Genomic DNA, 25,914 nt, shown 5'->3' on the forward strand with positions numbered 1-25,914 from the left:
TAACCCAAAACATCTGACACCAGGTTGAAAAAGGCTGCTGTTCTGGATACAGTGGTACCTCAGAAGTCAAACGGAATCCGTTCCGGGATTCCGTTCAACTTCCAAAACGTTTGGAAACCATCCATCAGAAGCCGTGGAAGCCACGTCGGCTATTCGGGTTCCAAAGAATGTTCGCAAACCGGAACACTCACTTCTGGATTTGCGGCATTTGGGAGCCAAAACATTCAAGTCACAAGGCGTTCATCAACCAAGGTACGGCTGTATTAGGGAAAACGTATAGAAAGAGGACCTTTGAAAGAACACCTTCAGAAGTCTTTGTTTGATGGGAGAAGTTGAGCTCCATATACAACATACAGTGGTACCTCAGGTTACCTACGCTTCAGGTTACATACTCCGCTAACCCAGAAATAGTAGCTTGGGTTAAGAACTTTGCTTCAGGATGAGAACAGAAATCGTGCTTCGGTGGCACGGCGGCAGCGGGAGGCCCCATTAGCTAAAGTGGTGCTTCAGGTTAAGAACAGTTTCAGGTTAAGAACGGATATCCAGAATGAATTAAGTACTTAACCCAAGGTACCACTGTATATTTAAAGCACATAATTCCCGCCAAATATTCCAGCTTAACCTCATAGAGCTACAGTTCCCAGCACCCTTGACAAACTATAGTTCCCAGGATTCTTTTGGGGGAGTCATGTTCTTTAAATGTATGGTTGCGTATGCAGTCTTTAAGTAGACAGTTCCTGCATCTGTGACTCTGCATCCTCCTCACAAAGATGGCTTTTGTCTTTAAGGCATCTCCCATGACCCTCTGTTGGTCTTCATATATGTAAATCTACCTCTTCTGCAGGACTGGTGACCAAAGCTTTGGAACTGGCTTCAAAATGAGCACCAGTCATCTTAAAAACATTTTTCAATCCTGTCTGTGAGCTTATATAGTCACTGGAATAATTCCATTCCAACGTAGAGGGAAATAAGGTATTTTTGTTAGAGTTTGGGATTATATTGCTGCAGAACGCAGAAACAAATACTTGGGTAATGCTGTTGGTTGAAAGAACAAAGAAACATAAGATTTAATACTCCTTGCAAACAAAGCCATTCTAAGTACAAGCTTACAGGTGTCCATCATGGTTTTCGAAAGGAAGATCAAACACTAACTGATTGAAGAAGAATGAAAGAAAGCCTGGGAAAATAACACTCTACAGGGAGTGACCTAAGGAAGAATCAGTGAGGGAAGAACAGGCTGCCTCTCTACCACCTCAGTGGTTCAGGTAACTTATTGCAAGTGCCATTGCTTTACTCTCAACCATCTTAGGCAACATATAAAAATGTTACATTAATACAAAATTACTAATCTATATATAAAAATCAATATTCAATCATTTTCCTTCTGACACCCTGCCTCTCGGCCTCTAGGTCCTCACCCAGAGTCCAAAGAAATTCTATACTATTTGCATATTTTAGGCTGCTTTTATCCATGTTTTTAGTGTTCAGATTTTGGAAGGTTCTTTTGAGTTTCATTTTTTGAAAAAAGGAACAAATACATAATAATAATAAAAATAATAATAATAATAATAATAATAATAATAATGGAGCTCAGTGGTGTCTGCTCTTAACTGGCAGCAGTTCTCCAGGGTTCCAGACTCCTAGCCTTACCTGGAGATAATCATTATCTTCATTTATTCGTATGCTGCCTTTCCATTTTTAAGCCATGCTCAAGGTGGCATGCATCACCAAAGAATTTACATAAAAACGAAAACATAATAAACTTTTATGTAGTCATAAGTGAAGGAAAACATCTCAATAAGTGTGGCGTTCAGCGCTCACAGACTATTAACCCAAACACCACTAATCCGCTGCCACCAACCAGGTCCTCCCCGGTAAATCACTTAGTCTCAGTCAGGTTCTTAAGTTAACAAAGAAGAGTGTAGTTTAGTGCAAACACAAATAAACTTTAACTGCATTCAAAATGTTGTTACTCTACCTTCTTAGTCTTATTTTATCCTGTCTCTCTTCTGCCTCCCCTCACACAAGAACCAACTGCACTAACTGTCTCTCTATTTCCAACTGTCTGTCAACTGCCTTTCCCAACCAACCAACCAACTCAAACCTCTGGCTAAGCCCTTTTATAAACAGGTAGGCTCAGCCTCTGGCTTTTCTATTGGTCTACCTGTTAACTCTTTCTCTCCCCCTGTACAGCAGACATTTTAAAAAGAGTAGGCAAACGCCACAATAAGCATCAGGGCTGGCCTAAGACATTTTGGTACTTGAGTCAAACCCCAAAATGGGGCACCCCCTTCCCCACCAGGGTGGGTGAAGATCGGTATCAGGGACAAAGGGGGGTGGGGAGAAAGATCGACATTGGGATCTGCTGATTATATTACATATTATTTCGTATTGTTTTAATATGTATTCATGATGGGGCTTCTGCCTTTCTACAAAACCCTTTTTCCAATCAGAAGGTGGGATAAAAATATGTAAATAAACAAATAATTATGAAAGGTCATGGTGGTTTGATCTAAGGTTTCATTTCTATTCCACCTTCCCTTCAAATTTTATTTATGCATTAAATTTGCATGACGTCCTTTATCTCAGGGTGGTTCACAGCATAAAAATACAATATAAGAACACAAAATGCAAAATAAAAAGAAGGACCAAACAAATGGATAACCCTCCTCGACCCCACTCCAAAGAACTTGAGGCGGTGGGTGCAATTCAGTGTACAGCTACAGAGATTGTTCTGTCAGTGTAAGAATTTCTGCCCCCCCCCCCGCGGAACAATATCCCTTCTCTCCCCCCACCAAACACTGATCTGGGGGTTCTCTTAACACTCCAGGGTGTATTTGGGGGAGATGGGATAGGGCGGTTTTCCAGTAGCACAGAGCTTTCCAAACTTTTCATGTTGGCAACACTCTTTTTAGACACGCATCATTTCACGACACAGCAGCAATTCAGTTTTACAGTGCTACCTCAGCTTACCGTATTTTTCGTCCCATAGGACGCTCCGTCCCATAGGACGCACCTAATTTTTTTTTGGGGGGGGGAAATAAAGGAAAAAATTTCCCCCTTTATTTCCCCCCCAAAACCAGGTCGGGGAACAGCGGGATGGCGGCGCTGCGCCTCCCCGCTGTCCCCCGAGCTTGTGGGGCTGGCCGCTGTCTGCCCGGCACGCGGGGTGCTCTGCTTCAGGGCACCCCGCATGCTGGGCGGCAGGCTGCTATCCGCAGCGTGGGGAGCCCCGCGGGAACTCCCGCAGCGCTCCCCACGCTGCGGATGTCTGCCTGGCGCGCGGGGCGCTCTGCTTCAGGGCAATCCGCGCGCTGGGCGGCAGGCTGCTCTCCACAGCCTAGGGAGCCCTGCGGGAACTCCTGCGGGCCCCCCAGGCTTGCTGATAGCTTCCTGAAGCCTGGAGAGCGAGAGGGGTCAGTGCGCACCGACCCCTCTTGCTCTCCAAGCTTCAGCGAAAGCCTGTATTCGCCCCATAGGACGCACACAGATTTCCCTATAGGGCGAAAAATACGGTACATACACTTCAGGTTACATACACTTCAGGTTACAGACTCTGCTAACCCAGAAATATTACCTCGGGTTAAGAACTTTGCTTCAGGATGAGAACAGAAATTGTGCAGCAGTGGCACAGTGGCAGCAGGAGGCCCCCATTAGCTAAAGTGGTGCTTCAGGTTAAGAATAGTTTCATGTTAAGAACAGACCTCCAGAATGAATTAAGTTCTTAACCCGAGGTACCACTGTACTAGCAAACCGGAGGTTAAACTAACCCCTTTCCAGCTGACACAGTTTGGAAAGCTCTGCACTAGCAGAATGGGATCATTGAATTCAGCCCAGTATATATGTTTTGGTTTGCCTCTTTCCCCTGCACTTCATCGTTTTATCCTCACAACTTGTGTGAGTTGGGTTAGCTGAGAGGGAGTATTAGTGGCCTAAGTCAAGCTGTGAACTTCGACCGAGTGGGGGTGAGGACCCTGGCCTCTGACAGGTCCTTGTCTGGCTCCGTCTGTTATGACTAAAGTCTGAGGGCAGAAATTGGAAAGTGCTGGAAGATTCTAGAAGATTCATTTCTTATGCAAATATTGATTTGAGTATCTCAAGGTCACGCTGTTCCGGACAGTAAAACAAGGGACTATGACATCCCTGTCACGATCCCCTCCTCCGTTACACCTGTGTAACGTGTTTCAAAATGCTAAGAGTTGTATTGATTGAAGCGCCGTTGGCATTCTGCTGCAACAGTACTTCCATTTCCTCTCCCCCAATCTGTTCCGGAAGGCCCCACCCTCAGGTAGGACAGGTTCTTAGGGCAGCCCTGGTCCCAACATCATCATGAGACACCCTTGCCATGCGCCCTCTGTCAGTGGCAGCAGGGACACCCATGGGTTTTCCAATGGGGTGCAAAGTTAGAAGTTTCAAAGGAAGGCGCAAGCGAGTTTCTCTTACACCAAAATTGATAAAAATGGAACCCATTGCTTTGACTTCATGTCTCAGCTTGTACAAATGCAACTGACTCTTTTTTAAAAAATGAAAGTGGGAATCTGGGGGTTATAGTTCATCCAGGGGAGCAACAATTCTCCTCCCCACTTCAGCGATATTTTATTGCTGTTTTGCAATTTTTTCCCTTGCATTAGTGCTATTTGCTGCTGTGAGCACGATTCTGGGGGAAAATATCCTACAAAAATAACAGGTATGTTTCTGCCCGGTTTCGAACCGGGGACCTTTCGCGTGTGAGGCGAACGTGATAACCACTACACTACAGAAACTGTGCCTTGCTCTATGTCTTTGCTTCTTCCCCCAGCTGAAAACACGCCTTTATTGTGCAATTCCCCCAAGCTTGAGCGTAAGATCCCACCTCAGTAAGATCTTCACCTCCCTGGAGATGGATAGGGAGCAAAAAAACTTCACTTGCTAGGCCAGGCAGGAAACTCTGTGGAGGCCCAGTCTCTGTAAATGCCTTTTCAACATAAACAACAACTCCTGTCTGGCAAACGGATTCCCTTACAGAGAATTGATTTAAGGGACTAAGGAAAAATTTGGCTATTTTAAAAGCCGTTTGGTTAAATATATTTCCTAGTCTGAGGTCCACACCACTTGTGCTGTGTCTAGAAAGCACAGGTCTGAGTAGTTTCCCCTTTGCCCCACTCCGTTCCAAGGGCAATAGCTTGGAACAAATGTCAATCTGAGGAAAACCGGAGTTGCCGTTCCCTCCGACTGAGTTCTAAAGAGTGGGTTTTCCTTGGGGGGGCGGGAGCTGAGGCACGAAAGGAAGTGTGGATAATCCCTCAATTGAAAATGTTGTGGTTCTTGACTGAAGCCCTTATGTTTTGTTTTTATTGTATTGCTGTGGTAATATGGTAGAAATATGGTCAAAGGAAGAAAGGGACATATTCCTCCTAGTTTCTGACTGCAGACCTTGCACATGTGAGGCGAATGTCTCTCTTAGGAAGAAATGCGGATTGAAATGGAATAAACACTTAAATAAAAAGCAGGGGAAGGATTGCACCAGCTGGGACTCGAACCCAGGTCACAAGGTTGGGAACCTTGTATGATGCCTCTACACCACTGATGCAGCTAGCAAAGATTTACTTTCTACTCAGAGAAGGAGGCCTGCAGGAAAGTGTCAGGCAGTTCCCCAGATCTTCTCACACGCAATATAAACGTGTAAATTTTGCCCTCAGATTCTTGCTGTGCATCCCTTCTTGCCTGCTTGCATTTCTTTTGCCAAAGTTTGTTTCCCTTTTGGTCCCCTTCAACTGGTCCAGGCTTCCGTTTTCTGTAAGAAGCCTCCTTGACCCTAAGAGCTTCCTTGACTGCTCATCAACCACACTGGCATCCCCTAGGACTCGGCAGCACCTTTCCTGATCTGGGGTGCACATTCCAGCCGAGTTTTTTTATTATTGCCATTTTGAATAGCCCCCAAGGATTTTGGAGCAATGTGTCCCTCTCAACCTTCCCTTTACAAATACTTTCATTTCTGAGAAGCTGAAATGGAGTAATGAAATTTGGAGTCTTACATGGTGGCATGAAGAAAACCCTGGTGGTCTAGTTTTCAGGACTTGGCACTCTAACAGGGTTGATTTCTGGCCAAGGAAAGGGCTTGCTCTCTCCTGGAAGTGAAACTCTTGCAGCAGCACTGCCTTGTAGCCATGCTTGGGCTGGGTTTCTACAGAAAATGTGCCCAGGCATATTTCTATGTAGCCTTCTTAGCGCAGTAGGCAGCGCGTCAGTCTCATAATCTGAAGGTCCTGAGTTCGAGCCTCAGAGAAGGCAGCTTGCAGTTCTCTTTGTTTTGTTTTTTTTGTATTTTGCAAAGGGTGTGTAGTCCTCTGCTCTCTGAGCAAAAGGTTCAGCGGGAGGCTCTGGGTGTCACTCTTGTGAATGTAGGGACAGGATTGTTGCTTCAGGTGTGAGAGGGTATGAGTGAAGGCCGAGGTAAGCCCCTGTGCTTGAGCAGAGCAAATTACACTTTGAAAAAAGAATAAGGCTCATCAGGTGAAGGAAGGGAGGGATGAGAAGCACCTTCACCATCTGTCCCTGATGGTCTAGTGGTCAGGATTTGGCGCTTTCACCGCCACGGCCCGGGTTCGATTCCCGGTCAGGGAATCTTTTTGCCAGGGAGAAGGAGCAATGGCTTTGCTGTGGTTCGTGTTCTATAGGTCACATTGAGGGATTCAGAAATAAATTTGGTTAAAGGAGGCCTCTATCTTGCCATTCTTCCTGGTGGAATAGTGGTTAGGATTTGGTGCCCTCACTGCCAAGACCAGGGCTTGATTCTCATTCAGAGGATGCTTTATTTTCTCTATTTTGAGGCTTTTTTATTAGTTGTTTTACACAGAGAAATAATGCCGATCAACATCCCCCCTCCATTACCTCCCTCACATACCTTCCACAATCAATTATCGGTTGCAAATGGACCCCTGTTCCATCACAAGAATTAATACAACCATCTCAGCAATTCTCACCAATCTTCTGCTGTAAAAGGTTAAAGGTGTGCCTATTTAGTATATATTGAGGCTCTAATTATCACTGACTGCAACATTTCTCTGATGAAAATAGGGGCATCCTAAGGAAATGCGGAACATTCTGGGATAGAGGAGATAGATCTTTCCACCCAAAAAAGTGTGGGTTTTTTTTTTAAAAATTATTTTTATTTTTATTGAAACTTCTTACAATGGTCCTGCGTGTTTCAATAAAATACACAGGAACAATAATAAAAGAGGGCAGGAGGTTAAAAAATAAATGAGAATGAATAGATGTCCATGATCAGCCTCAGACAGCGTGGCCAATGCATCAGGAACGATGGTAGTTTGAGCCCAAAAACATCTGGAGGGCCACAGGCCTCCTTCCCCTGGTATAGAAGCTAAAGAAAAAGTAAATTAGGGGCACAGAGTAAATATTGTCCTTTACCTTTCTGACTGATCTCAAAAACTTAAAACCAGTAAGCGCTGGGTTCCATCTTGGGTTAATACCATTAGTGGAACACTCATTAAAATCTCCAGTACAGTGGTACCTCGGGTTAAGTACTTAATTCGTTCCAGAGGTCCGTTCTTAACCTGAAACTGTTCTTAACCTGAAGCACCGCTTTAGCTAATGGGGCCTCCTGCTGCCGCCGGAGCACGATTTCTGTTCTCATCCTGTAGCAAAGGTCTTAACCCAAGGTACTAACCTGAAGCGTCTGTAACCTGAAGCGTATGTAACCCGAGGTACCACTGTATAATTAGACTCCTTAGGATGTGACCTCAGATAGTAATGCAGATTTTAATGCTATAGACCTTTTCTTTGGATGGGTATTTTTGCATAATTCCAGGAGTGGAGGAACCTGTAGTCCAGTGTTGTTGGACTCCAACTCCCATCAGCCGGAACCAGTATGATGGTCAGGCATGGTGGGACTAGCAGTAAAATAAAATAAAAAATATAGAGGGCCACAGGTTCCTGGTATCCGAGGAATTTTGGCTCAATTGTTAAACCACTCTGTGTAGCTCTCAGCAAACAAGCTACAGGTCCCATAATTCTTTGAGGGAAGAGATGATTGTTTCAAGTGGTATCATAGTACTTTGACTGTATGGTATGTTTGTAACCTCTGACTCTGTGACAAGGATGGGGAGCCTGTAGCTTTCCAGGTGTTGCTGGACTACAAATGACATCATCCCTGGCCAATGGCCATACTGGCTGAGCCAAATGAGATTTGGGAGGGTGCCAACAACATATGTGGGGCTCAGGAGCCCAGTTATGTCACCCCTTGTCTGCAGAGCTGGCAGCCTCTCACCCTTTTTTGAACACTCTCCCTTGTGGATTGTTCCCTCAGCCTCCTCTCCTCTCCTCTCCTTGGAAGTCCTCTGGGAAGCTGCTGCTGCTGTCCCTGGTCACTGAGCTTCTCCCCTGCCCCAAAGAGAGGTGCCTCTCAGAGACACCATTCCCTTGTGGAACTTATGGAACTTGTGGAGCTGGCCCGTGAATCCACTGGATGACATTGCGGAAGAATGTTGCCTCAGGGGAGTGAGGAAAATTCTCAGGGATGATTCACACCCTGGCCAGCACTTTCTTGATCTCCTGCCCTTGGGCAGAAGATATAGAAGCATGATTAGTCGCAACAATAGGGTAAAGAACAGCTTCTATCTGTGGGCTGTTAGGCTGCTGAATGAAAAGATAACAACACGTCAACTGACTTTTGGGTTTGGTGGGTGGGTGTCAGTAAACGAGGGGAATTAAGACTAAGAGATTACATGGGGGGTTGCTCATGTAATCTTACTGTATACAAGTTGTACAAGTGACAATAAAGTATTTCAGTTTCAATTATAGCAAGGGCTGTTGCAATAAACAGCTGTGCAAGCCTTTGGGAAGCAGAGACAAGAGAGGGCATCAGAGGAGGGAGGGAAAGAAGAGAGGGACAGAGGCCAGTGTTGCCTGTGGCACCCCTGACCATCATTCAAGGCACCCCAGGTGCCACAGCACCCTGGTTGAAAACCACTGGCCTACAGCACAAAGGTAAGAATTACATCCATTGCTTCTGACCCTGCCCACCATGGACATGCGGCCCTTGGAAGGTTGTGCACAATGGAATGCGGCCCTCGGGATGAAGACGCTTCCCCGCCCTCGCAAGGAACCTTTTAGAATGTGAAGTTTCAGGTTTCGTACATCAACCATTTCCAACATCCCGTTAAAGATGACCACACCTTCGTTGATAATTTTTACATGACAGTTCTATGGTTTTCTTTATTTTTAAGGGAAACATTCTTTTAAAAAATTAAATTCTGCATTTGTACTTTGAGGGAATCACATTGCCTTTCGGCAGCTGAATGCCTCATCCTCTCTGACAACTCTTAACATCCAGGGGGATTGGCTCCCACGTGGATTTTCTCATGTCTACGCAGATCACTTCGATTAAGAAACCTCTGCTCACACGACGAACATTGATAGGGTCTCTCTCCTGTGTGGATTCTCCTGTGTATCAGAAGGTACCCTTTCTGAATGAAGCTTTTCCCGCAATCCGTGCACGTGTTTGGTTTCTCTCCCGTGTGGATCCTCTCGTGTGTCAGGAGGGACGAGCGCCGAGTAAAGCACTTCCCACACTGGGCGCACCTATAGGGGGTCTCGCCCGTGTGGGTCCTCCGGTGGATGACGAGCTGCAGTCTCCGGCTGAAGCTCTGCCCGCAGTCGGAGCAGTTGTACGGCTTTTCGCCCGTGTGGATTCTCTCGTGATTGATGAGGTTGCACCGGATGCTGAAGCGCCTCCCGCACTGTGCGCACTCGTAGGGCTTCTCTCCCGTGTGCATTCTCTTGTGCCTCACCAGCGTGGACTTCCGGTTGAAGCTCTTGCCGCAGTCCAGGCACGTGTACGGCTTTTCTCCAGTGTGGGTCCTCTCGTGCACGACCAGGTTGGCCTTGCAGTTAGAAGTCTTCCCGCAATACAAGCATTTGTATGGCTTCTCGGCCATTTGCACGGCCTGGCTGAAGCTCCTGTCCTCAGACGGCTCTTTCTTTATCTTCAACTTGACGATCTCCACCTGGAAGGGACTTTCATCTAAGCCGGCACCCACTTCATCGTAATGATAAGCCTGTTTGGCTGCCTTCCCAGGATGGTTTTCCCAAGGACCTCCCAGTGCCGGGGGACTTCCTGGCATCAGCCCCATATCAAGCCCCTGGAAGAAATCCCCTTTGGCTCTTTCCAGGGATATTCCACAGAGGTCTGTCTGCTCAGGTCTTTCCAGCTGGAATGTCTCCTCTTCATTCTCCTGTTCTTGCCCATCACCTTCAAAGGGGGGGGGGGAGAGGAAAATCATGGCACAATAAGTACAGTCATACCTCGGGTTGAATTTGCTTCAGGTTGAGCGCTTTCGGGTTGCGCTCCGCGGTAACCTGAAAGTAACGGAACGCGTTACTTCCGGGTTTCGCCACTCGCGCATGCGCAGATGGTCAAAATGATGTCACGTCCTTGCGTGGAAGCAGTGAATCGTGATCTGCGCACACACAGACGCGGGTTGCGTTCGCTTTAGGATGCGAACGGGACTCCAGAACGGATCCCATTCGTATCCAGAGGTACCACTGTAGAGGCTTGTAGAAATTCCCCATCCCTGTTCCATTACTTTCTGTCCCTCAGTTTTTAGAGGCACGCCCCCCCCCCCCCAAGAATCCTGGGGAACATAGTTTGTTAAGGGTGCTCAGAACTGTAGCCTCTTTTGTGCAGAGGAGGGCAACCAAGATGATCAAGAGTCTGGAAACAAACATTAAACGGGACAGTTAAAGAAGCTAGGTATTTTTAGACTGGAGAAGAGGAGGCTGAGAGGAGATAAGATAGCCATCTTCAGATATCTCAAGGGCTGTCATATGGAAGAGGGAGGAGGCTTGTTTCCTTCTGCTCTGGAGGGAAGGACCAGAACCAATGGCTTCAAGTCACAGGAAAGGAGATTCTGACTAAACACCGGGAAGAACTTTCTGAGAGTAAGAGCTGTTCAACAATGGAAGAGGGTGGACTCACCTTTGTTTGAGGTTTTAAAACAGAGGTTTAAAATGATTCCTGCATTGCAGGGGATTCAACCATATTTGTTTATTCATTTCATATTTATTTCATAAAATTTATACACCGCTTGACCTGTGGTTGAACTGTTTAATTATTATTTGCTGAAGTTTAATTTTACTGTTTGCTACAGCGGTACCTCCGGTTACAAACTGAATCCATTCCGGAGGTCCGTTCATAACCCAAAACCATTCTTAACCTGAGATGCGCTTTCACTAATGGTGCTTCCTGCTGCACACACGCCTCTGGCGCACGATTTCCGCTCACATCCCAGGGCAAAGGGCGCAACCAGGAGAACTACGTCCGGGTTAGTGGAGCTCATTACCCAACGCATAACCCAGAAGCGTTCATAATCAGAGGTACCACTGTATTAGATTCTGATGGATTGTTGAATGTTGGTTTGTTTGATATAAGTTGTTTGTTTTAAAGTTATTGTGACTTTTATATTGGATCAGATTTTTACAATTAATGTTTGATGTTTTATTTTGTTTTTATGTCTTGGAAGCTGCCAAGAGCGGCTTGGGCAACCCAGCCAGATGGGTGGGGTATAGATGTATTATTATTATTATTATTATTATTATTATATTACTATTATTGACTGCAAAAAAGCACCTCTCAAAGATGACCCTTTGAGCCCCTTCCAACCCTACAATTCTCTGATGGTTTTGTTCTAACCCAATTGTAGGACACAACATTTTTATTTGTGTTTTAACAACTAGCAATTAAAAGTCTTGTGAATTCTTACCGAAGAAATGGGATTCTCCATCACCCTCCTGCTTGGCTTCCATGGAGAGCTGCATCTTCCCGGGGGCCCAGGAGTCCTGTTCTGAATTAGGGCTGCTGACAAATGAGCTTATTGACAACCCTGACTCCTGGAAAAAAAAGTGGACGATAACAAATGATAATGAGGTTAACAGTATCGGTGCAGATGGCTTAATGACAAGGATGTTGATAGGACATTGTGGTGCAGAAAAGTAAAAGAATGATAATTTACAGTGACAGATTTGGAATTTATTTTGCAATGTTATTAAGGTTGCTTCAGGCTTCTATGTATATTTTCTCGCACATGTACAGGGACAATGGCAGCTGTAGTTCATCCATATCTGGAGGGCCGAAGGTTCCTCACACTGGACGTAAGCAAACACATGTGACCATCCCATCTATCTTGGGGCCAAACTAGATTATTTTATTTTTTAAAAACCCAGAGCTTGAGGAATTGCCGCATCCATTTCTCTGCCCCTCACACCAATAGACGGCATCCCTGCCCTATTTTCTGGGTTCTCTCAGGGTTTCCCAAACGCTAAGACACTCACCTTCCCTTCCCACCCTTCCGACTTCAGGAGGAAATCTTCTGCCAGGACGACTGCCTCGCTGCAGGTCTCCGGGCCTTGTTCGCCGACCCAGCTCTGCATTTCCAGAGGCAAGATGCTCAGGAACTGCTCCAGAATCAGCACTTCCAGGATCTGGTCCTTGGAGCGTTTCTCTGGCTTCAGCCATTGGTGGCAAAGCTTCCACAGCTGCTTGCAAACATCCCGGGGCCCCTCAGCCTCCTCATAGCAGAAGCGCCGGAAGCATTGGCGTTGCGTCTCTGAGTTGGCAGCGTCTTTGCTCGCTGTCTCGTCCTTCCCTTTCCCTGAAGAATCCAGCCCTCTGCTCGGTTTCTGAGCTCCCCGGAGGCCCAGCACGGTTGCAGTTGCCCAGTCTGCTTTCGGCCACTGGCTGGCCCCCGTTATTTCCTTGAAGGAGGCCTGGAACTCCTTCGTGTCTGCCTCAGAGATGGGCTCAGGTAACCTGAGGTGCTTCCATCCTGAGCAAGGGGATTCCACCGTCTTCAGGAACTCCTGCTGCTGGTTTTCCCAACGCTGCTGCAAACCTTCGTCTGGCTCCTGCTTCACTTGTGCTGGGCCTTCGCCGGTCAGGAATTCCTTGATGGTCCCAACTTGGACAACCTGAGGCTCCCTTTCGCCTGCCTCCAGCTTCTCCCAGGATCCCGGTTCTGTTGGGTCCTGCTGCTCCATTTTTATTTCTGGCTGGAGTTCCTGGGCTGAAAAGGAAATTCAGTTCTTGATCAAGGACAAAGCATTAAGAACATAAGAAGAGTTGGCTGGATCCGGCCAGTGGCCCATCTAGTCCAGCATCCTGTTCCCACACTGGCCAACCAGATGTCTGTGGAAAACCTGCAAGCAGAATTTGAGCCGAAGAGCCTTCTGCCATTCTGCAGTTTCCAGCAACTGGGATTCAGTAGCCATCGAGAGCCCTCTTCTCAGGGAATTTGCCTAATCCTCTTTTTTTTATTGATTTTTCCACACGGCAAAAATTATACATTCCAAATAAAACACAAAAGAAACAACAAATTTCCAAATAAATCAATATATACAAATCCTTAAATTCCTAAAAGACACTTCTATTGTTTAAGTTTTTTTCTTAATTCACAAATTCTTAATTTCTCCATATGACTTCCAGCCTCCTCATTGTGGATCCATCCTTTTTTTTCTTCTTCTTATCACTGCTTCAGTATTCCTTATCTCCATTTCTTTCTTTTGTTTGATCTCATGTATTCTTAGTCTAATTTGCAGCTTGGGGAGTTTAGTCAAAACATGTCCAGGTTTTCACTTGTGGACGATGTTTAATTAAATATTCTTTATAAATGCCCCATTCATTTTTATACCTTTGGGTTGGCTCTCTTCTAATTATCTCCATTAATTTAGCTAATTCAAGATTATTTTCTAATCGTCCTTTAATGCCATCTAGGTGGGTGCCCATCACTGCCTCCTGTGGGAGCAAGTGCCATAGTTTAATTAAGCACTGCAGGAAAAAAGTGCTTTCCTCCATCCTGAATCTTCCAGGGAAGAAGGTTACAACCACCGCACACAATCCTTCACATCTCCCTACGATCTGCAGGGGAGACTTTGGTGGAGGTGCCACCACTGGGGTCTGCCTGGTTGGCGGTGACTCAGGTGACAGGGCCTTCTTGGCGGTGGCTTCCCGTTTGTGGAATGTCCTTCCTACTGAGGTGCACCATTCTCCTTCATTATTAACTTTTAGGTGAAAAGAGTTCCTCTTTCCCAGTCATTTGATGGCTGAAAATATTGGCAATTGCTTTCAGTTCTTAACTTTTTTTAAAGGCTGCTTTTTAACCATTTCAAGAAGTTTTGATTGTATTGTTTTGGTACTGACGTGTTTTCCACCCTGGGCACTTTAGCAGGAAGCTGTGGGATATAACTAATAAATAGAGAAATTGAAGTTCTGTTCAGAAGTAAGCCTCATTTAGGCTCCTGATACCTGTAAGGCTGTCTCGCTCGTAAAGATTCACTTCTTTACTCTGACAGTCTAGGGCAGTTGTGTCCAAACTTTTTTTCAAAGAGGGCCAGATTTGATTAAGTGAAGGGCCGTGAGGGCCAACCAAAGTTGCTGACTTTTTAAAGGACTGAGCTTTTTTTAGGATTGAAGTTGCTGAGGTTTTTTTAGGATTTTACTCCAGGAAATAAACTGCCATGGGGGCCGGATTAAACCAACCGGCGGGCCAGATTAGGTCCCCAAAATGGACTTTGGACATGCCTGGTCTAGTGGAAAGGGTTATGGAATCACAAGTAGAGATGGAAGGGACCACAAGGGTCATGTGAGGGTCATGCAATGCAGGGATCTTTCACCCAACATGGGGCTCAAACCCACGACTCTGAGATTGAGAGTCTCGTGCTCTACCGAGGTCGTGGCTCAGTGGTAAAGGTTCTTCATTCCTGCATTGCAGGGGGTTGGACTAGATGATCCTCAAGGTCCCTTCCTACTCTATGATTCTTTTTAATACCATGCAATAACCACAGCAGAGTTGCCAACGCAAGACAGTCAGCAACCCCAGAACTGACGCTGGTGTTTCCTCACAATCCTGTCCCATTCATGTGTGAAGTGGGAATGCAGTGGAGAACCTTACACCCAAAATGGGTGTGTGTGAAACAGCCATCTTCCAAGCTGCAAGGATCGTCGAGGTAACGTGTGCGTGAAGCACTTTGTGCGCTCAAAACATGCTATCACAATGTGCAGTTACTGCTACGTTTAAGGTTGCCAACTTTCCAGGCACCTCCGCTCCTGTGCTTTTAAATGGCAGGCAATGACGCTCGCCTGCGCCTCCATGCTGTTTTGATTTCTGCCACGCTACATTGCTGTCAAAGGCAGAGGAGCAGGCCTGACTTGGTTCCCCTCTGAATAAGTTGGCAACCCTGGCTGCCAACTGACCTGTGGGAAACCAGCTTGGCCTGCTCCTGTGCCTTTAACAGCACCCTGCCATTCAAGAATCAGCTTTCTGCAGCAAGGGAGATAAATGCAGTTGCAAGCTGACTCCTGCATACCGAGCCCCTGGCAGAAGGCATGCTGGCAACGGTAAAAGGCAAATCTGGGAACATCGCCCTCTGCAGCTTTCCCCCACGGCTCCTGATTTCTCTGGTATCTCCCTCTTAATTGTTTTTTCTCCTTCTTTCTGTCCAACGCCTCTGGGGGGGTTAACTCACCCACTCCTTGCACCTTTGGCATTGTTGCAACCTCTGGGAAGAGATCTGCAGCCCCCAATGGCTCCATCCAAGAGGCAAAAACCCCTGGAGGGAAGAAGGAAGGTGGTGGATCAGGAAGGTGCCTCAGCATAGGTCACAAGTTTGCATGCTCCTCTAGCCGGCACAACTCTCTGTGTTTAACTCCTTCAGGGCAAAGAGACAAAAAACAGTCAGGCATCCTAAAACATGAATGGGAGCAGAAGTTGCACGTGAGTCCCTGGGTAGCCCCTCCCCGCTCTGGCAATTTTATCTGTTTTGTCCTGTTGCAGGCTGCGTACTTAAAATGTCCACGTGGAATTGCTAGAATTGCGAGGTTTAGCCCTTTCTCTGGGACTTTAATAGTTACCGGGTACTGTAAATCTCAGGGAGAAGGGGAATGGTTCATTCTTGTCTCTCTTAACAGCGCATTCATGCTCATGCATGCACAATAAGGCCCCGGCTGCTTTTCCACGGGCTGCAGCTGCTGAGACAGATTTGGAACTATTGACCTCACAGTGGCAGGGAAATGGACATTTCCCAGCAGTTCTGAGTTCTGTAACCTCAAAGTGGAGGGGGCGAAAAACCGCTGGACTTTTAAATCTGCCAAGGTGGTCTGATTCATATGTAATGCAAAACCATGGTTCGCAAGACATCCTTTATAATTTGCTTAATGTGATCATTTGGACCTGGCACAACTGCTTAACAATGTTTTTATTAACATGACTGGGATAGCTCGGTAGAGCATGAGACTCTTAATCTCAGGGTTGCGGGTTCAAGCCCCACATTGGACAAAAGGATTCCTGTATTTTAGGGGGTTGGACTAGATGACCCTTTGGTGTCCCTTCCAACTTTACAATTTCATTATTTGCAGGTGCAAACAGTATTGAAGGCAGGATGATGCATTACCACCATCAGCCCAAGGCTGTGTATATATCGTGTATTTATTTTGTTATTTTATTTCTGGTAAAATTTATTTATCACTTCATTGAAAAGCACCCGGCACTGAGAATCCATACATTTAAAGCACCCCCCCCCCGCCCCAAATCCTGGGAACTGCCGTTAGAACCTCACAGAACTACAACTCCCAGCATCCTTAATAAACTACAGTTCCCAGGATTCCGGCGGCGGGGGAGGGGGCGTGGAACGCGCTTGAAATGTTTGTTCACAGCGTAAAAATGAACGCACAATAAAAAGGACACCCGGAAGCCCTGCCGCTTACTTTCCCTACATCAGGCTTAATGGGTTAAAAGCACCGAGCTCTCCTGCCTAGAGAAGGCGCAGCCAAAGCGGAGACATTAATAATATTATTGTTGCTATTATTGTTTTTTAAAAAGTTCCATAGCATTCCTCTTCCTGTCCCGCCCCCTCGGTTGAGTATCCTTTTGGGTCGTTCCGAAGTTTGGAATTATTATTATTTTTTTGCAATTTTGCAGCGGCTGCAAAAGGAGTCAGCGCCTTTTGGGAGCGGTAAGTTAAGTCGGGGATTTGGGAGAAGGGGGCGATCGGAGGCGAAGCGGCGGATGGAGGGGAATCCGAAGCAAGGAGTAAACAAGAAGCACACCGCTCTCCCCGCCTTCCTTTCCCACGCCTGCCAAATCAAAAGGGAGAGCTTGTTAGCTGGTCTTCGCTGGGCCACATACCCCACCGCGTGCTCTTGCGGAAAACAGAACCTCCACCTACAGGTGCAGTGTACCCCTGTAGGCCAGACGCTGTGCGGAACGGGGAGGAAAGAACAGCAACAACCAAAAAAAAATCAGGGTAGGGTTGTTGCTTTAATCTTTCGCTTGCAGGCTTCAGAACATAAGCAGAGATGAGCTGGAACACCGCTGGGAAGTTTTTAGTTGTTGTGTGTGTTGTGTTTTCTTTTTTAAAAAAACCACCTTTATTGAAATTTCAAATAGTACATAATTATACGTGCACTAAACATGGTGAGACGTAAATAAAGAAGAGAAAAGGAGAAAGAGAAACAACCTATGTAGAAGGGAAAATAAAGGGGGGAGGGGAAAACCCAAAACTATATATTTTTTCAAGGTTGTTATTGTTCTTCACCAGATCTTAACCTATTACAGTATATGTAAGAACGGATTTCAAATACAGTGGTACCCCTGGTTAAGTACTTAATTCGTTCCGGAGGTCTGTACTTAACCTGAAACTGTTCTTAACCTGAAGCACCACTTTAGCTAATGGGGCCTGCTGCTGCCGCTGCGCTGCCAGAGCATGATTTCTGTTCTCACCCTGAAGCAAAGTTCTTAACCTGAAGCACTATTTCTGGGTTAGCGGAGGCTGTAACCTGAAGCGTATGTAACCCGAGGTACCACTGTATCATTGAATTTGTTCACGGCAAGTCTGTGTTTATATGCAAGTTGTTGTTATGTTGTGAGTTTGTGTGTAAGTCTTCAGTCCAATTGTAGAAGGGAGCTGCATTTTTATTTTTTCAATTCATCAGTACAGTCATATCTCGTGTTGTGTCCGCTTCATGTTGCATCTTTTCGCGTTACGTCCCGCGGCAACCCGGAAGCACCGGAATGGGTTACTTTCGGGTTTCGCCACTCACACATGCGCAGAAGCGCTAAATCACGCTATGCGCAGAAGCGCCAAATCACGCCGTGCGCCTGTGCAGACGCAGCACTTTGAGCTGAGGGCATTTCATGTTACAGACGGGCCTCCAGAATGGATCCTGTCCGTGACACAAGGTACCACTGTATCAGTCTTTTTGCTGTGGTAAGGGCACGGAGAGTCCACTCCTATTGTCCTTTTGTAAGGTTCCATGTCCTGGGTATATAATTCAAGAGGATATTTTGCTCTGTAAATGTAAGGTTGTTCCGTACAGTTCTGTTGATGGTTTCAGTTACCTCCTGCCAAAATTATTTCAATATAGGACAATGAAAAAACATGTTTTAAAGAAGCATTATCCCTATTGCATCTCCAGCAGAACGTAAGCAGAGACTAGCTGGAACACCGCTGGGAAGTTTTTAGTTTAGAGAAAAAGGAAAGGGAGGTGCAGGATGGAGGTGTATAAAGTTATGCAGAGAGAATATTTTCTCCCTCTCAGTTCTAGAACTCCGGAACATCCAACGAAGCTGAATGCTGGAAGGTTCAGGCAGATGAAAGTACTTTTTCACCCAGTGCAGAGTTTAACTACAGAATTCGCTCCCTTGAGCTGCTGTGGATGATCACCAACCTGTACTGGTGTAAACGATTAGATAAATTCATGGGGGATAAGGCTTTCTACTTTCCATAGCCGCTGGCCTGCCACAGCATGGGCCTAGCGGGGAGGGGGTCAGCTGCTCCTCCAGTAAATAAATAAAAATACTTAACAAACTGGCCAATCGCATCACAGCTTGGTTCTGCCCCCCCAAAAAAGTCCTGTCCCCCAAACATAAATTATGGCTACGCCCATGAGTCATGATGGTTATGCTTTACCTCTGCTGTTGAAGGCAATATATACCAGGTGATGGAGACCACAGAAAAGGAGGTTTCCATCTCGAACTGTCGGCTTCCCTTTGATGCATCTGTTTGGCAACTGTGAGAACAGGATACTGGCCTAGATGGGCCATGGGCCTCCTCCAGCAATGCTCTTTCTATGTTCTTGGACTGAGGCTCCGTCCCGAAACTGCATCTGAAAGAAATGGGCGTTGCTGTTCTTTTGCAAGGGGGGAGTGATAAATTTTATTCTTTCAGCTTTACAAAATATGACATTTAGAGCACTGCAAACACTATTTGAATGTTCATATATGATTGACCATTCACAAAATGCTACTCATTTAAGATATCCACCTCCTGGCTTAATAGGACAGTTAAAGCATCACAAAACCCACTTTCAATGCTTTCTCCTTCAAACTTCTCAGCCAAATATTTGACTCCCAGAACCTATGGCTTTGCTGCTGCTTCCGTTGTTGTGGGTTTCTCGTTAAAGCCAGCAGGTTTGGCTGGCACCAGCTGTTCCCAAATCTGCTTTAAGAATTCATATTTGCTTGTCTTTGAGCTTCTGTTCCTCATCCTCTCTCTCTTTCTCATTACATACCGTACATTTCATTTATGTTTGCACCCCAACATATGCACACAAATCTCTTTGTGCTCTGGTTGTAATTTGGGCTCCAGGAGGAAGTTTATGGAGGTTCTTGATGGAGAGAAAATAGGGGAAATGTTGGGAATGCGATATCAGAATGCAACCATGCAGCTGACATGATCAAAGGGACAGTGCATCTTCCCTGCATGGAGGGGGTGGGGAATTATTATTTTTTGGCCTCTGGCTTGGATAGCTCTGTCCTTAAAGCAGGAGACCTATCTCAGAGTTGTGGGTTCAAGCCCCACGTTGGGCAAAAAGATACCTGCATTGCAGGGGGTTGGACTAGATGGCCCTTGTAGGTCCTCCAAACTCTACAATTTTGTGATTCTGTGTGACCGTTCCTTCCCCAGAAGGGATTGCAGCCCTCAGATCGAAAAAGTTCACCCACCTCTTCTGGACGGTGAACAGCCTTTCTGATGTGCTTGCCTTTGCCACGAGTAGCCACGTGAGGAGGCGACGCTGTTTATAGGTTTTGAATTTGGTTTTCAATGTTTTATCTACGTTCTTCTCTCATTTTTTAATTGTATTGCTTTATCACTGATGGTTTTGCCGCCTTTGGGAGGAAGATCTGGAAATACATTCCAATTAAACAATCGATGGGCAGCATTTAACCAAGTCCCATTGCAATTAATGAGACTGAGCTGGTTTGGCATGTCAATTTCCCTGGGTCTGCTTTCACTTGGATGAGCAATAAATAAAACCCAATAAGAATTCCCTGGGAAGATGTTCAGAACTTGTCTTCCAGATTCCCAGACTAGAGGCGCTCTTCTGCAGCTCTTTGAGGGTTAAATCCACCGAGCTGCAATTGCTAGAGAGGGAGGAGGCTTGGGAGGGAAGGGAGGGAAGAATGGGATTGCATTCATGAATGCCACTTCCTGTCTGCTGCCTTTGCCAACTGGGATTTTGAATTATCTTTGCAAGCGGCTGGAGAAAGATGTCTCAGAGCAGTGAATTGAAGGTACCCGGGATGATGGGTGGAGAGGAGGAGGAGGAGGAGAAAAAAACAATGGGGAGGAAAAGGCAGATTGGGGGCAGGGGCAGGAAAAGCGGATTTGGGCAGGCAAGTCGAAAAGTGCTGTGGAAAAATCCCATAATAACTAAAGAGGCAGGAAATCGCTCCCTGGCACGGTCTGGTAACAAGAAAGAGGGAAATAAACACAATCAGTGCCTCTTGGGCTCAGAAGCTGAGAGAGGGGATGCCTGAACTAATATATATGCATTTCAAGAGAGATCCTTTCCCCCTGGGGATTGGGACTAAGCTGGGAACAACCTCTGTCGAATTGGCCCTGCAGCATCTTATGTGGGTGTTCTAGATGTGGGATGTTTGTGAATTCTTTCCATGTTGCTCTTTAATCTTTTATTACTTGTGCGGTAGGAGAGAGCTGAATTCAGCAGGAGTGGCACATCTCACTGCCGTGAAAATTAAGAACTACCTTAACTACCACAGACTAGTGGTCTGTGTGGGCCAGAATATTCTACATCGGCAATGGCTCATCCCAGGGGCATTTCTGGGTACCTTAAAAACTTGGGGAAGGGATGTAGCTCAGTGGTGGAGCATTTCCCTTGCATGCAGATGTTTCCAGGCATGTCTAGGTAGCACTGGGAGAGAGTTGTGGCCTGGATTCTGGTCTGACTGTAACAGATTACAGAACTGGGTCCAAACTAACAAAATGAATTTCCATAGGGACAAAGTTCTGCACTTGGGCAGGAAGAACCAGAGGCACAAATATAAATATGGAGGACACTTGGCTTAACAGTAGTCCATGTGAAAAGGATCGAGGGGTTCTGAGTAGACCACCAGCTTAACATGAGTCCACATTGTGATGCAGCAGCAAAATAAGCTAACGCTATTTCAGGCTACATCTGTAGAAGTATAGCGTCCCGATCAAGGGAAGTCATAGTACCGTTCTATTCTACCTTGGTCAGACATTTGGAGTACTGTTTCCAGTTCTGGGCACCATAATTTAAGAAGAATACTGACAGGTTGGAACATGTGCAGAGGAGGGTGACCAAGATGATCAAGGGTCTGGAAACCAAGCCTTATGAGGAACAGTTGAGGAAGTTGGGTATGTTTAGTCTGGGAAAAACGAGACGGATAGCCATCTTCAAATACCTATAAAGGGCTGTCACGTGGGAAATGGAGCAATCTTGTTTTCTCTTGCTCAGGAGGTAGGATTCAAACCATTGGCTTCAAGTTACAAGAAAGGTGATTCCAACTAACCATCAAGAAGAACTTTCTGATGTTGAGAGCTGTTCATCCGTGGAACAGACTCCCTCTGGAGGTTGTGAACTCTCCTTTCTTGGAGGTTTTTAAGCAGAGGTTGGATGGGAATCTATCATGGATGTTTTAGTTGAGATTCCTGCATGTCAGAGCATTGGACTAGATCACCCTCAGGGTCCCTTCAGACTCTACCATTTTATGTTTCTGAAACAATTTTTCACTTTCCGAAAGAATGCATGAACTGAAATACACGGCTGTTGTTTGAAACCCACACTTTGCTGAATTTTGCAGAGCAGTTTTTTTGTCAAGTAGTGTGTGCAGAAATGCATGCACTGGGATAAAGCGTTCATATACATGCATATGCTGGTAAAAATGATGCACACAACTGCATTATGCCAGGGGAAATAGCTTTGGTATATTTGGCAAACTTGCACACAAAAAAGGTGTATGTTAGGAGACATTTGCACTAAAATGCTGTTGAATTTTCATGAAGGCTTTAAAAGAAAATTGCAAACTGGCAAAGAGAACTTAAGACTGGACAATGAAAGACTTAAAGAAAAAATTGCCCATCTCCAGTGCCCCCATATGGTTAAATAATAAAGGAGACAAGGAACAGGAGGTTCGGCCCCCAGTGTAAAATACCTGGGGCTCACTGCCCCTTGGGCTGTGCCCTAATAACACCCCTGGCTATTCCTATCACCTGCTACTTGTTCTTCGCTTTAGCTGACTCCCAGCAAAACAGTACAGCCTTGTAGCAATTTAGGGACTAACACATTATTATCACTATTATCACTGCTTTTTTTTCTGGGAGGACACAGGGGTATGCCTAAACATTTTGTGAATCTTTGCACTTTTGTCCATTTACTGCATTTATTTTTCTCAATTTGAACTATGAAATGGTGATTTTCTTGAGTCAAAATGAGAGTACCCCTAAACATTTTTTAAGGAAAAAAACACTGAGTATTATTGGTGGTAGTAGTACTAGTAGTATTAATTACTTAGTTGCTTGTTACCAAAAAGTTAATACTACTAGTACTACTACCACCAATAATACACATAACAGCATAAATACATTATGCTGTTAACAGAGTTCATATAAGACAGCTGCATAATTATGCATATTATAATTTTTTGTAGGATATTATCCACTTAATCAGATGCATGAAGTATTTATCCTTCGCACAGGCACACATGGTAGTGGGATGTGCAAGATGGGGATTGTAAATAGTGAGGTCAGAAGGAACAGAAATGCAGAAGAGTATGGGCGATGTTTAACCATGGCCATTCACAGAAAAATATTAATGGTTTGTTCATTTATATATCTATTCCGCTCAGGGCAGCAGACAGCAACAAGAGAAAAACAGTACGATACAAAGGAAAATAGATTTAAATAAAGGTTTAAACATTTTTTTTTTAATCTAAATTTTTTTGGGAACATTTGGAACACCTAAAACAATTAAATTTGATATCACTGGCATCCTGGCATTGGAAAGGCAATTGACACATGAGGTATGATGAAAGAAAACAAGGAATTCTAAGACTTTGTTCAAATCTAATCCATAAACTGAACCTCTTGAGGAACTGTAATTTGGAAGTTTTACATGGCAGTTGCCATTTCAAGTTCCTTTGTTCCAGGATTATTGCTTTAATGGTGGTTACAGAGTGTCCTGGAAGATGAAAATGTCCTCCCCACACCAGGGTTTTGGATATTGCCAATTTTGTTGTCAGATTTTTGTCCACTTGTTCTTTTCTGTAGACCAGGGATGGTAAACCTGGGGTGCTCCATATCTTGTTGAACTCTCAACTTCTGTCAGTCCCAGCCAGCTTTTAGCACATACTGATGGGATAAGGGATTTTGGGGAGTTGTGGTCCAGCAACACCCCAATGTTTCCACCCCTGGTGTAGACTCCACACTGTAGAGCCCTATGTTATTTATCCTCTGTAGAATGCAGAACAGTGCCATTGGCAGATGGTGGGACCTTGTGCACTGCCGCTGAATAGCAGTAATAATAATATCACCTTCCACACGTGTCTCAAAGCGCTGTACAGTATACTAAAATGGCTGAAAACAACACAGAAAACAACAGCAGATAAATTTAAAAACAATACCAGCTAAGCGAGGTCTGTTTATCCAGCTAGGAAAGTTTGCTGGAACAGAAATGTTTCAGTTTGTTTCCGGAAAGTGTAGATTGTGGATGCCTGTTGTATCTCGAGAATAATACTATTACATGGGACAGCAGAAGACACACTAAAATCCTGTGGAGCAGGATTCTGCTATAACAATAACAATATATTTATACCCTGCCCATCTGGCTGGGTTTCCCCAGCCACTCTGAGTGGCTCCCAACAAAATATTAAAAACACGGTAAAACATCAAAGATTAGAAACTTCCCTAAACAGGGTCTATTTTTGGAACTTGCAGGCAGGGCTGCCTCAGGCAGCAGAATCCAAGGGGCGCCTCCCTGGCATGCCCCCACTGCCAGATATTTGGGGGCAGTTCTTTTTTCTGGGTGTATTCAAGGGTGTGCAGTACCGGCACCTTTCTCCCACAAATGTTAAAAGTGTAACTTACTGTAACAAGTTCACGGTGAGTACTGGAATCTTTTTTTCCTTAAAAAAAAGATCTTTGGGGGGCATGTAAGCTTCACCCCACATAATCGATTGCAAGACGCAGTACACAGACAACATTTGAATAGCAATTACCATCAACATGGGGGGCGACCCCCTCAAATATTTTATTGGGGGGGGGCAGGACCTTGGCCCCTAAGAGTTTGCTCCTATGATGCTAGAGAAGTGAGGAGAAGCTGATCTAGTGGCTTCTGGGTTTTAGGGAGAACTTGCAAGAGTCCTACAAGATCACACGGGGAGGCTCCTGCAGTGCTTTCTCATGATCTCGCCAGAACGCAGAAGCTGCAGCCGTGTAAGTGGGGCTTTGGTGAGGGCGGCAAGCGGGGTCCATGGCATGAATGCAAAGCGGCACCTTCCCATTTTGCCTCAGGCGGCGAAACAGGACAGGCTGCCTCTGCTTGCAGGAGAAGCTCTCCTGCCATTGCTGTTACCTCTCAGGTGCCTCACAGGTAGCCTCATCTCCGAGCTTATCTGTTATGTGTTAGTACCAACACCTTGAACTCAGCAGGTATCAGATTGGCAGCCACTGCAAATACTGCAAAGAAGGTGTTACGTGCTGGCAACCTGCTGTGGCCTTTTTTCTTCCTCAGAGGTAGCCAGTGGAGAAATTGAGGAGGGGCCGGAATAAGCCAGAGTTGCAGCACAATCATAAGGGTGGGTCTGTGAATCAGTGACTGCCAGCCCCCAATAATTACAGTGGTGCCCCGCAAGACGAATGCCTCGCAAGACGGAAAACCCACTAGATGAAAGGGTTTTCCGTTTTTGAGCTGCTTTGCAAGACGAATTTCCCTATGGGCTTGCTTCGCAAGACGAAAACGTCTTGTGAGTGTTCTGATTTTTTTCCACTCCCCCCCCCTTTTTCTAAGCCGCAAAGCCGCTAATAGCCTTTTAGCCGCTAAGCCTTTAATAGCCGCTAATCCGCTAAAAAGCTAATAGCGCTAAGCCGCTAATAGGGTTGCTTCGCAAGACGAAAAACCGCTAGACGAAGAGACTCGTGGAACGGATTATTTTTGTCTTGCGAGGCACCACTGTATTTGCAAGGATATTTGGGGAAGGGCTGTAGGTAGCTCAGTGGTAGAGCACATGCGTCCCGTGCAAAAGGTCCCAGGTTCAATCCCCCACATCTCCAGGTATTTATTGTTGTTTCTTAGATTGATTTACCACCTTTCATCATAAGATCTCAAGGTGGCTTACAAAATAAAATACAGGATAAAAACACAGTAAATAATTAAAACAAAACAGCAAAACAGTAGCCTCCCCCTTCCTGCAGACACATTTAAAAGGCTGTAGAATATTAATCAGCCAAAGGCCTGGTTGAAGAGGAACGTTTTTGCCTGGCACCTAAAAATATATAATGAAGGCACCAGGCAAATCTTCCTGGGGAGAACATTCCACAAATGGGGCGTCACTACAGAGAAGGCCCATTCTTGTGTTGCCACCCTCCAGATCAAAAGAGGCACAT

At 45.6% G+C, this 25,914-nt stretch overlaps 3 protein-coding genes across 7 annotated transcripts in view; 1 reads left to right on the plus strand and 2 right to left on the minus strand.

Moving 5' to 3' along the window:
- LOC308469988 (uncharacterized protein) overlaps positions 1–2,926 on the minus strand; it is a 51,375-nt gene extending 48,449 nt beyond the window's left edge. The window contains exon 1 of one of the 3 annotated variants that reach the window (XR_013982162.1): positions 1,651–2,926. The gene's annotated coding sequence lies outside the window, so the exon portion shown is untranslated. The remainder of the gene's footprint in view (positions 1–1,650) is intronic. The other 2 variants (XR_013982163.1, XR_013982164.1) reach the window with 2 other exon arrangements.
- A 6,256-nt stretch (positions 2,927–9,182) lies between these two features.
- On the minus strand, positions 9,183–15,649 carry LOC308469550 (uncharacterized protein). The gene is made up of 4 exons (XM_080992169.1): positions 15,517–15,649; positions 12,328–13,058; positions 11,760–11,886; positions 9,183–10,249 (listed from the first exon to the last, which is right to left on the minus strand). Exons 1-4 carry the CDS (start codon positions 15,644–15,646, stop codon positions 9,321–9,323), a joined length of 1,917 nt encoding a protein of 638 aa, XP_080848295.1. The 5' UTR covers positions 15,647–15,649; the 3' UTR covers positions 9,183–9,320.
- A 1,104-nt stretch (positions 15,650–16,753) lies between these two features.
- The window catches only part of LOC308469434 (uncharacterized protein), a 32,896-nt gene continuing 23,735 nt past the window's right edge, over positions 16,754–25,914 (plus strand). Inside the window, exon 1 of one of the 3 annotated variants that reach the window (XM_080991894.1) lies at positions 16,754–17,001. Coding sequence is in view for 2 of the 3 variants with exons in the window: in XM_080991891.1 (XP_080848017.1) it covers positions 17,055–17,216 (162 nt within the window). In the remaining variant the exon portion in view is untranslated. Of the gene's footprint in view, positions 17,002–17,025; positions 17,217–20,439; positions 20,562–25,914 lie in introns of those variants that run through there. The other 2 variants (XM_080991891.1, XM_080991892.1) reach the window with 2 other exon arrangements.

This window comes from Podarcis pityusensis (assembly GCF_964106645.2).
Source record: "Podarcis pityusensis genome assembly, chromosome: 2".
Taxonomy (NCBI): domain Eukaryota; kingdom Metazoa; phylum Chordata; class Lepidosauria; order Squamata; family Lacertidae; genus Podarcis; species Podarcis pityusensis.

Coding starts and splice junctions, on each gene's coding strand:
- LOC308469550 (XM_080992169.1), bottom strand. CDS start 15,646: ATGCTGAGGCACCTTCCTGATCCACCACCTTCCTTCTTCCCTCCAGGG. Junction 11,887..12,327: donor CGGAAGGGTGGGAAGGGAAG/GTGAGTGTCTTA, acceptor TTTTTTTTCCAG/GAGTCAGGGTTGTCAATAAG. Junction 10,250..11,759: donor TGGAGAATCCCATTTCTTCG/GTAAGAATTCAC, acceptor CCCCCTTTGAAG/GTGATGGGCAAGAACAGGAG.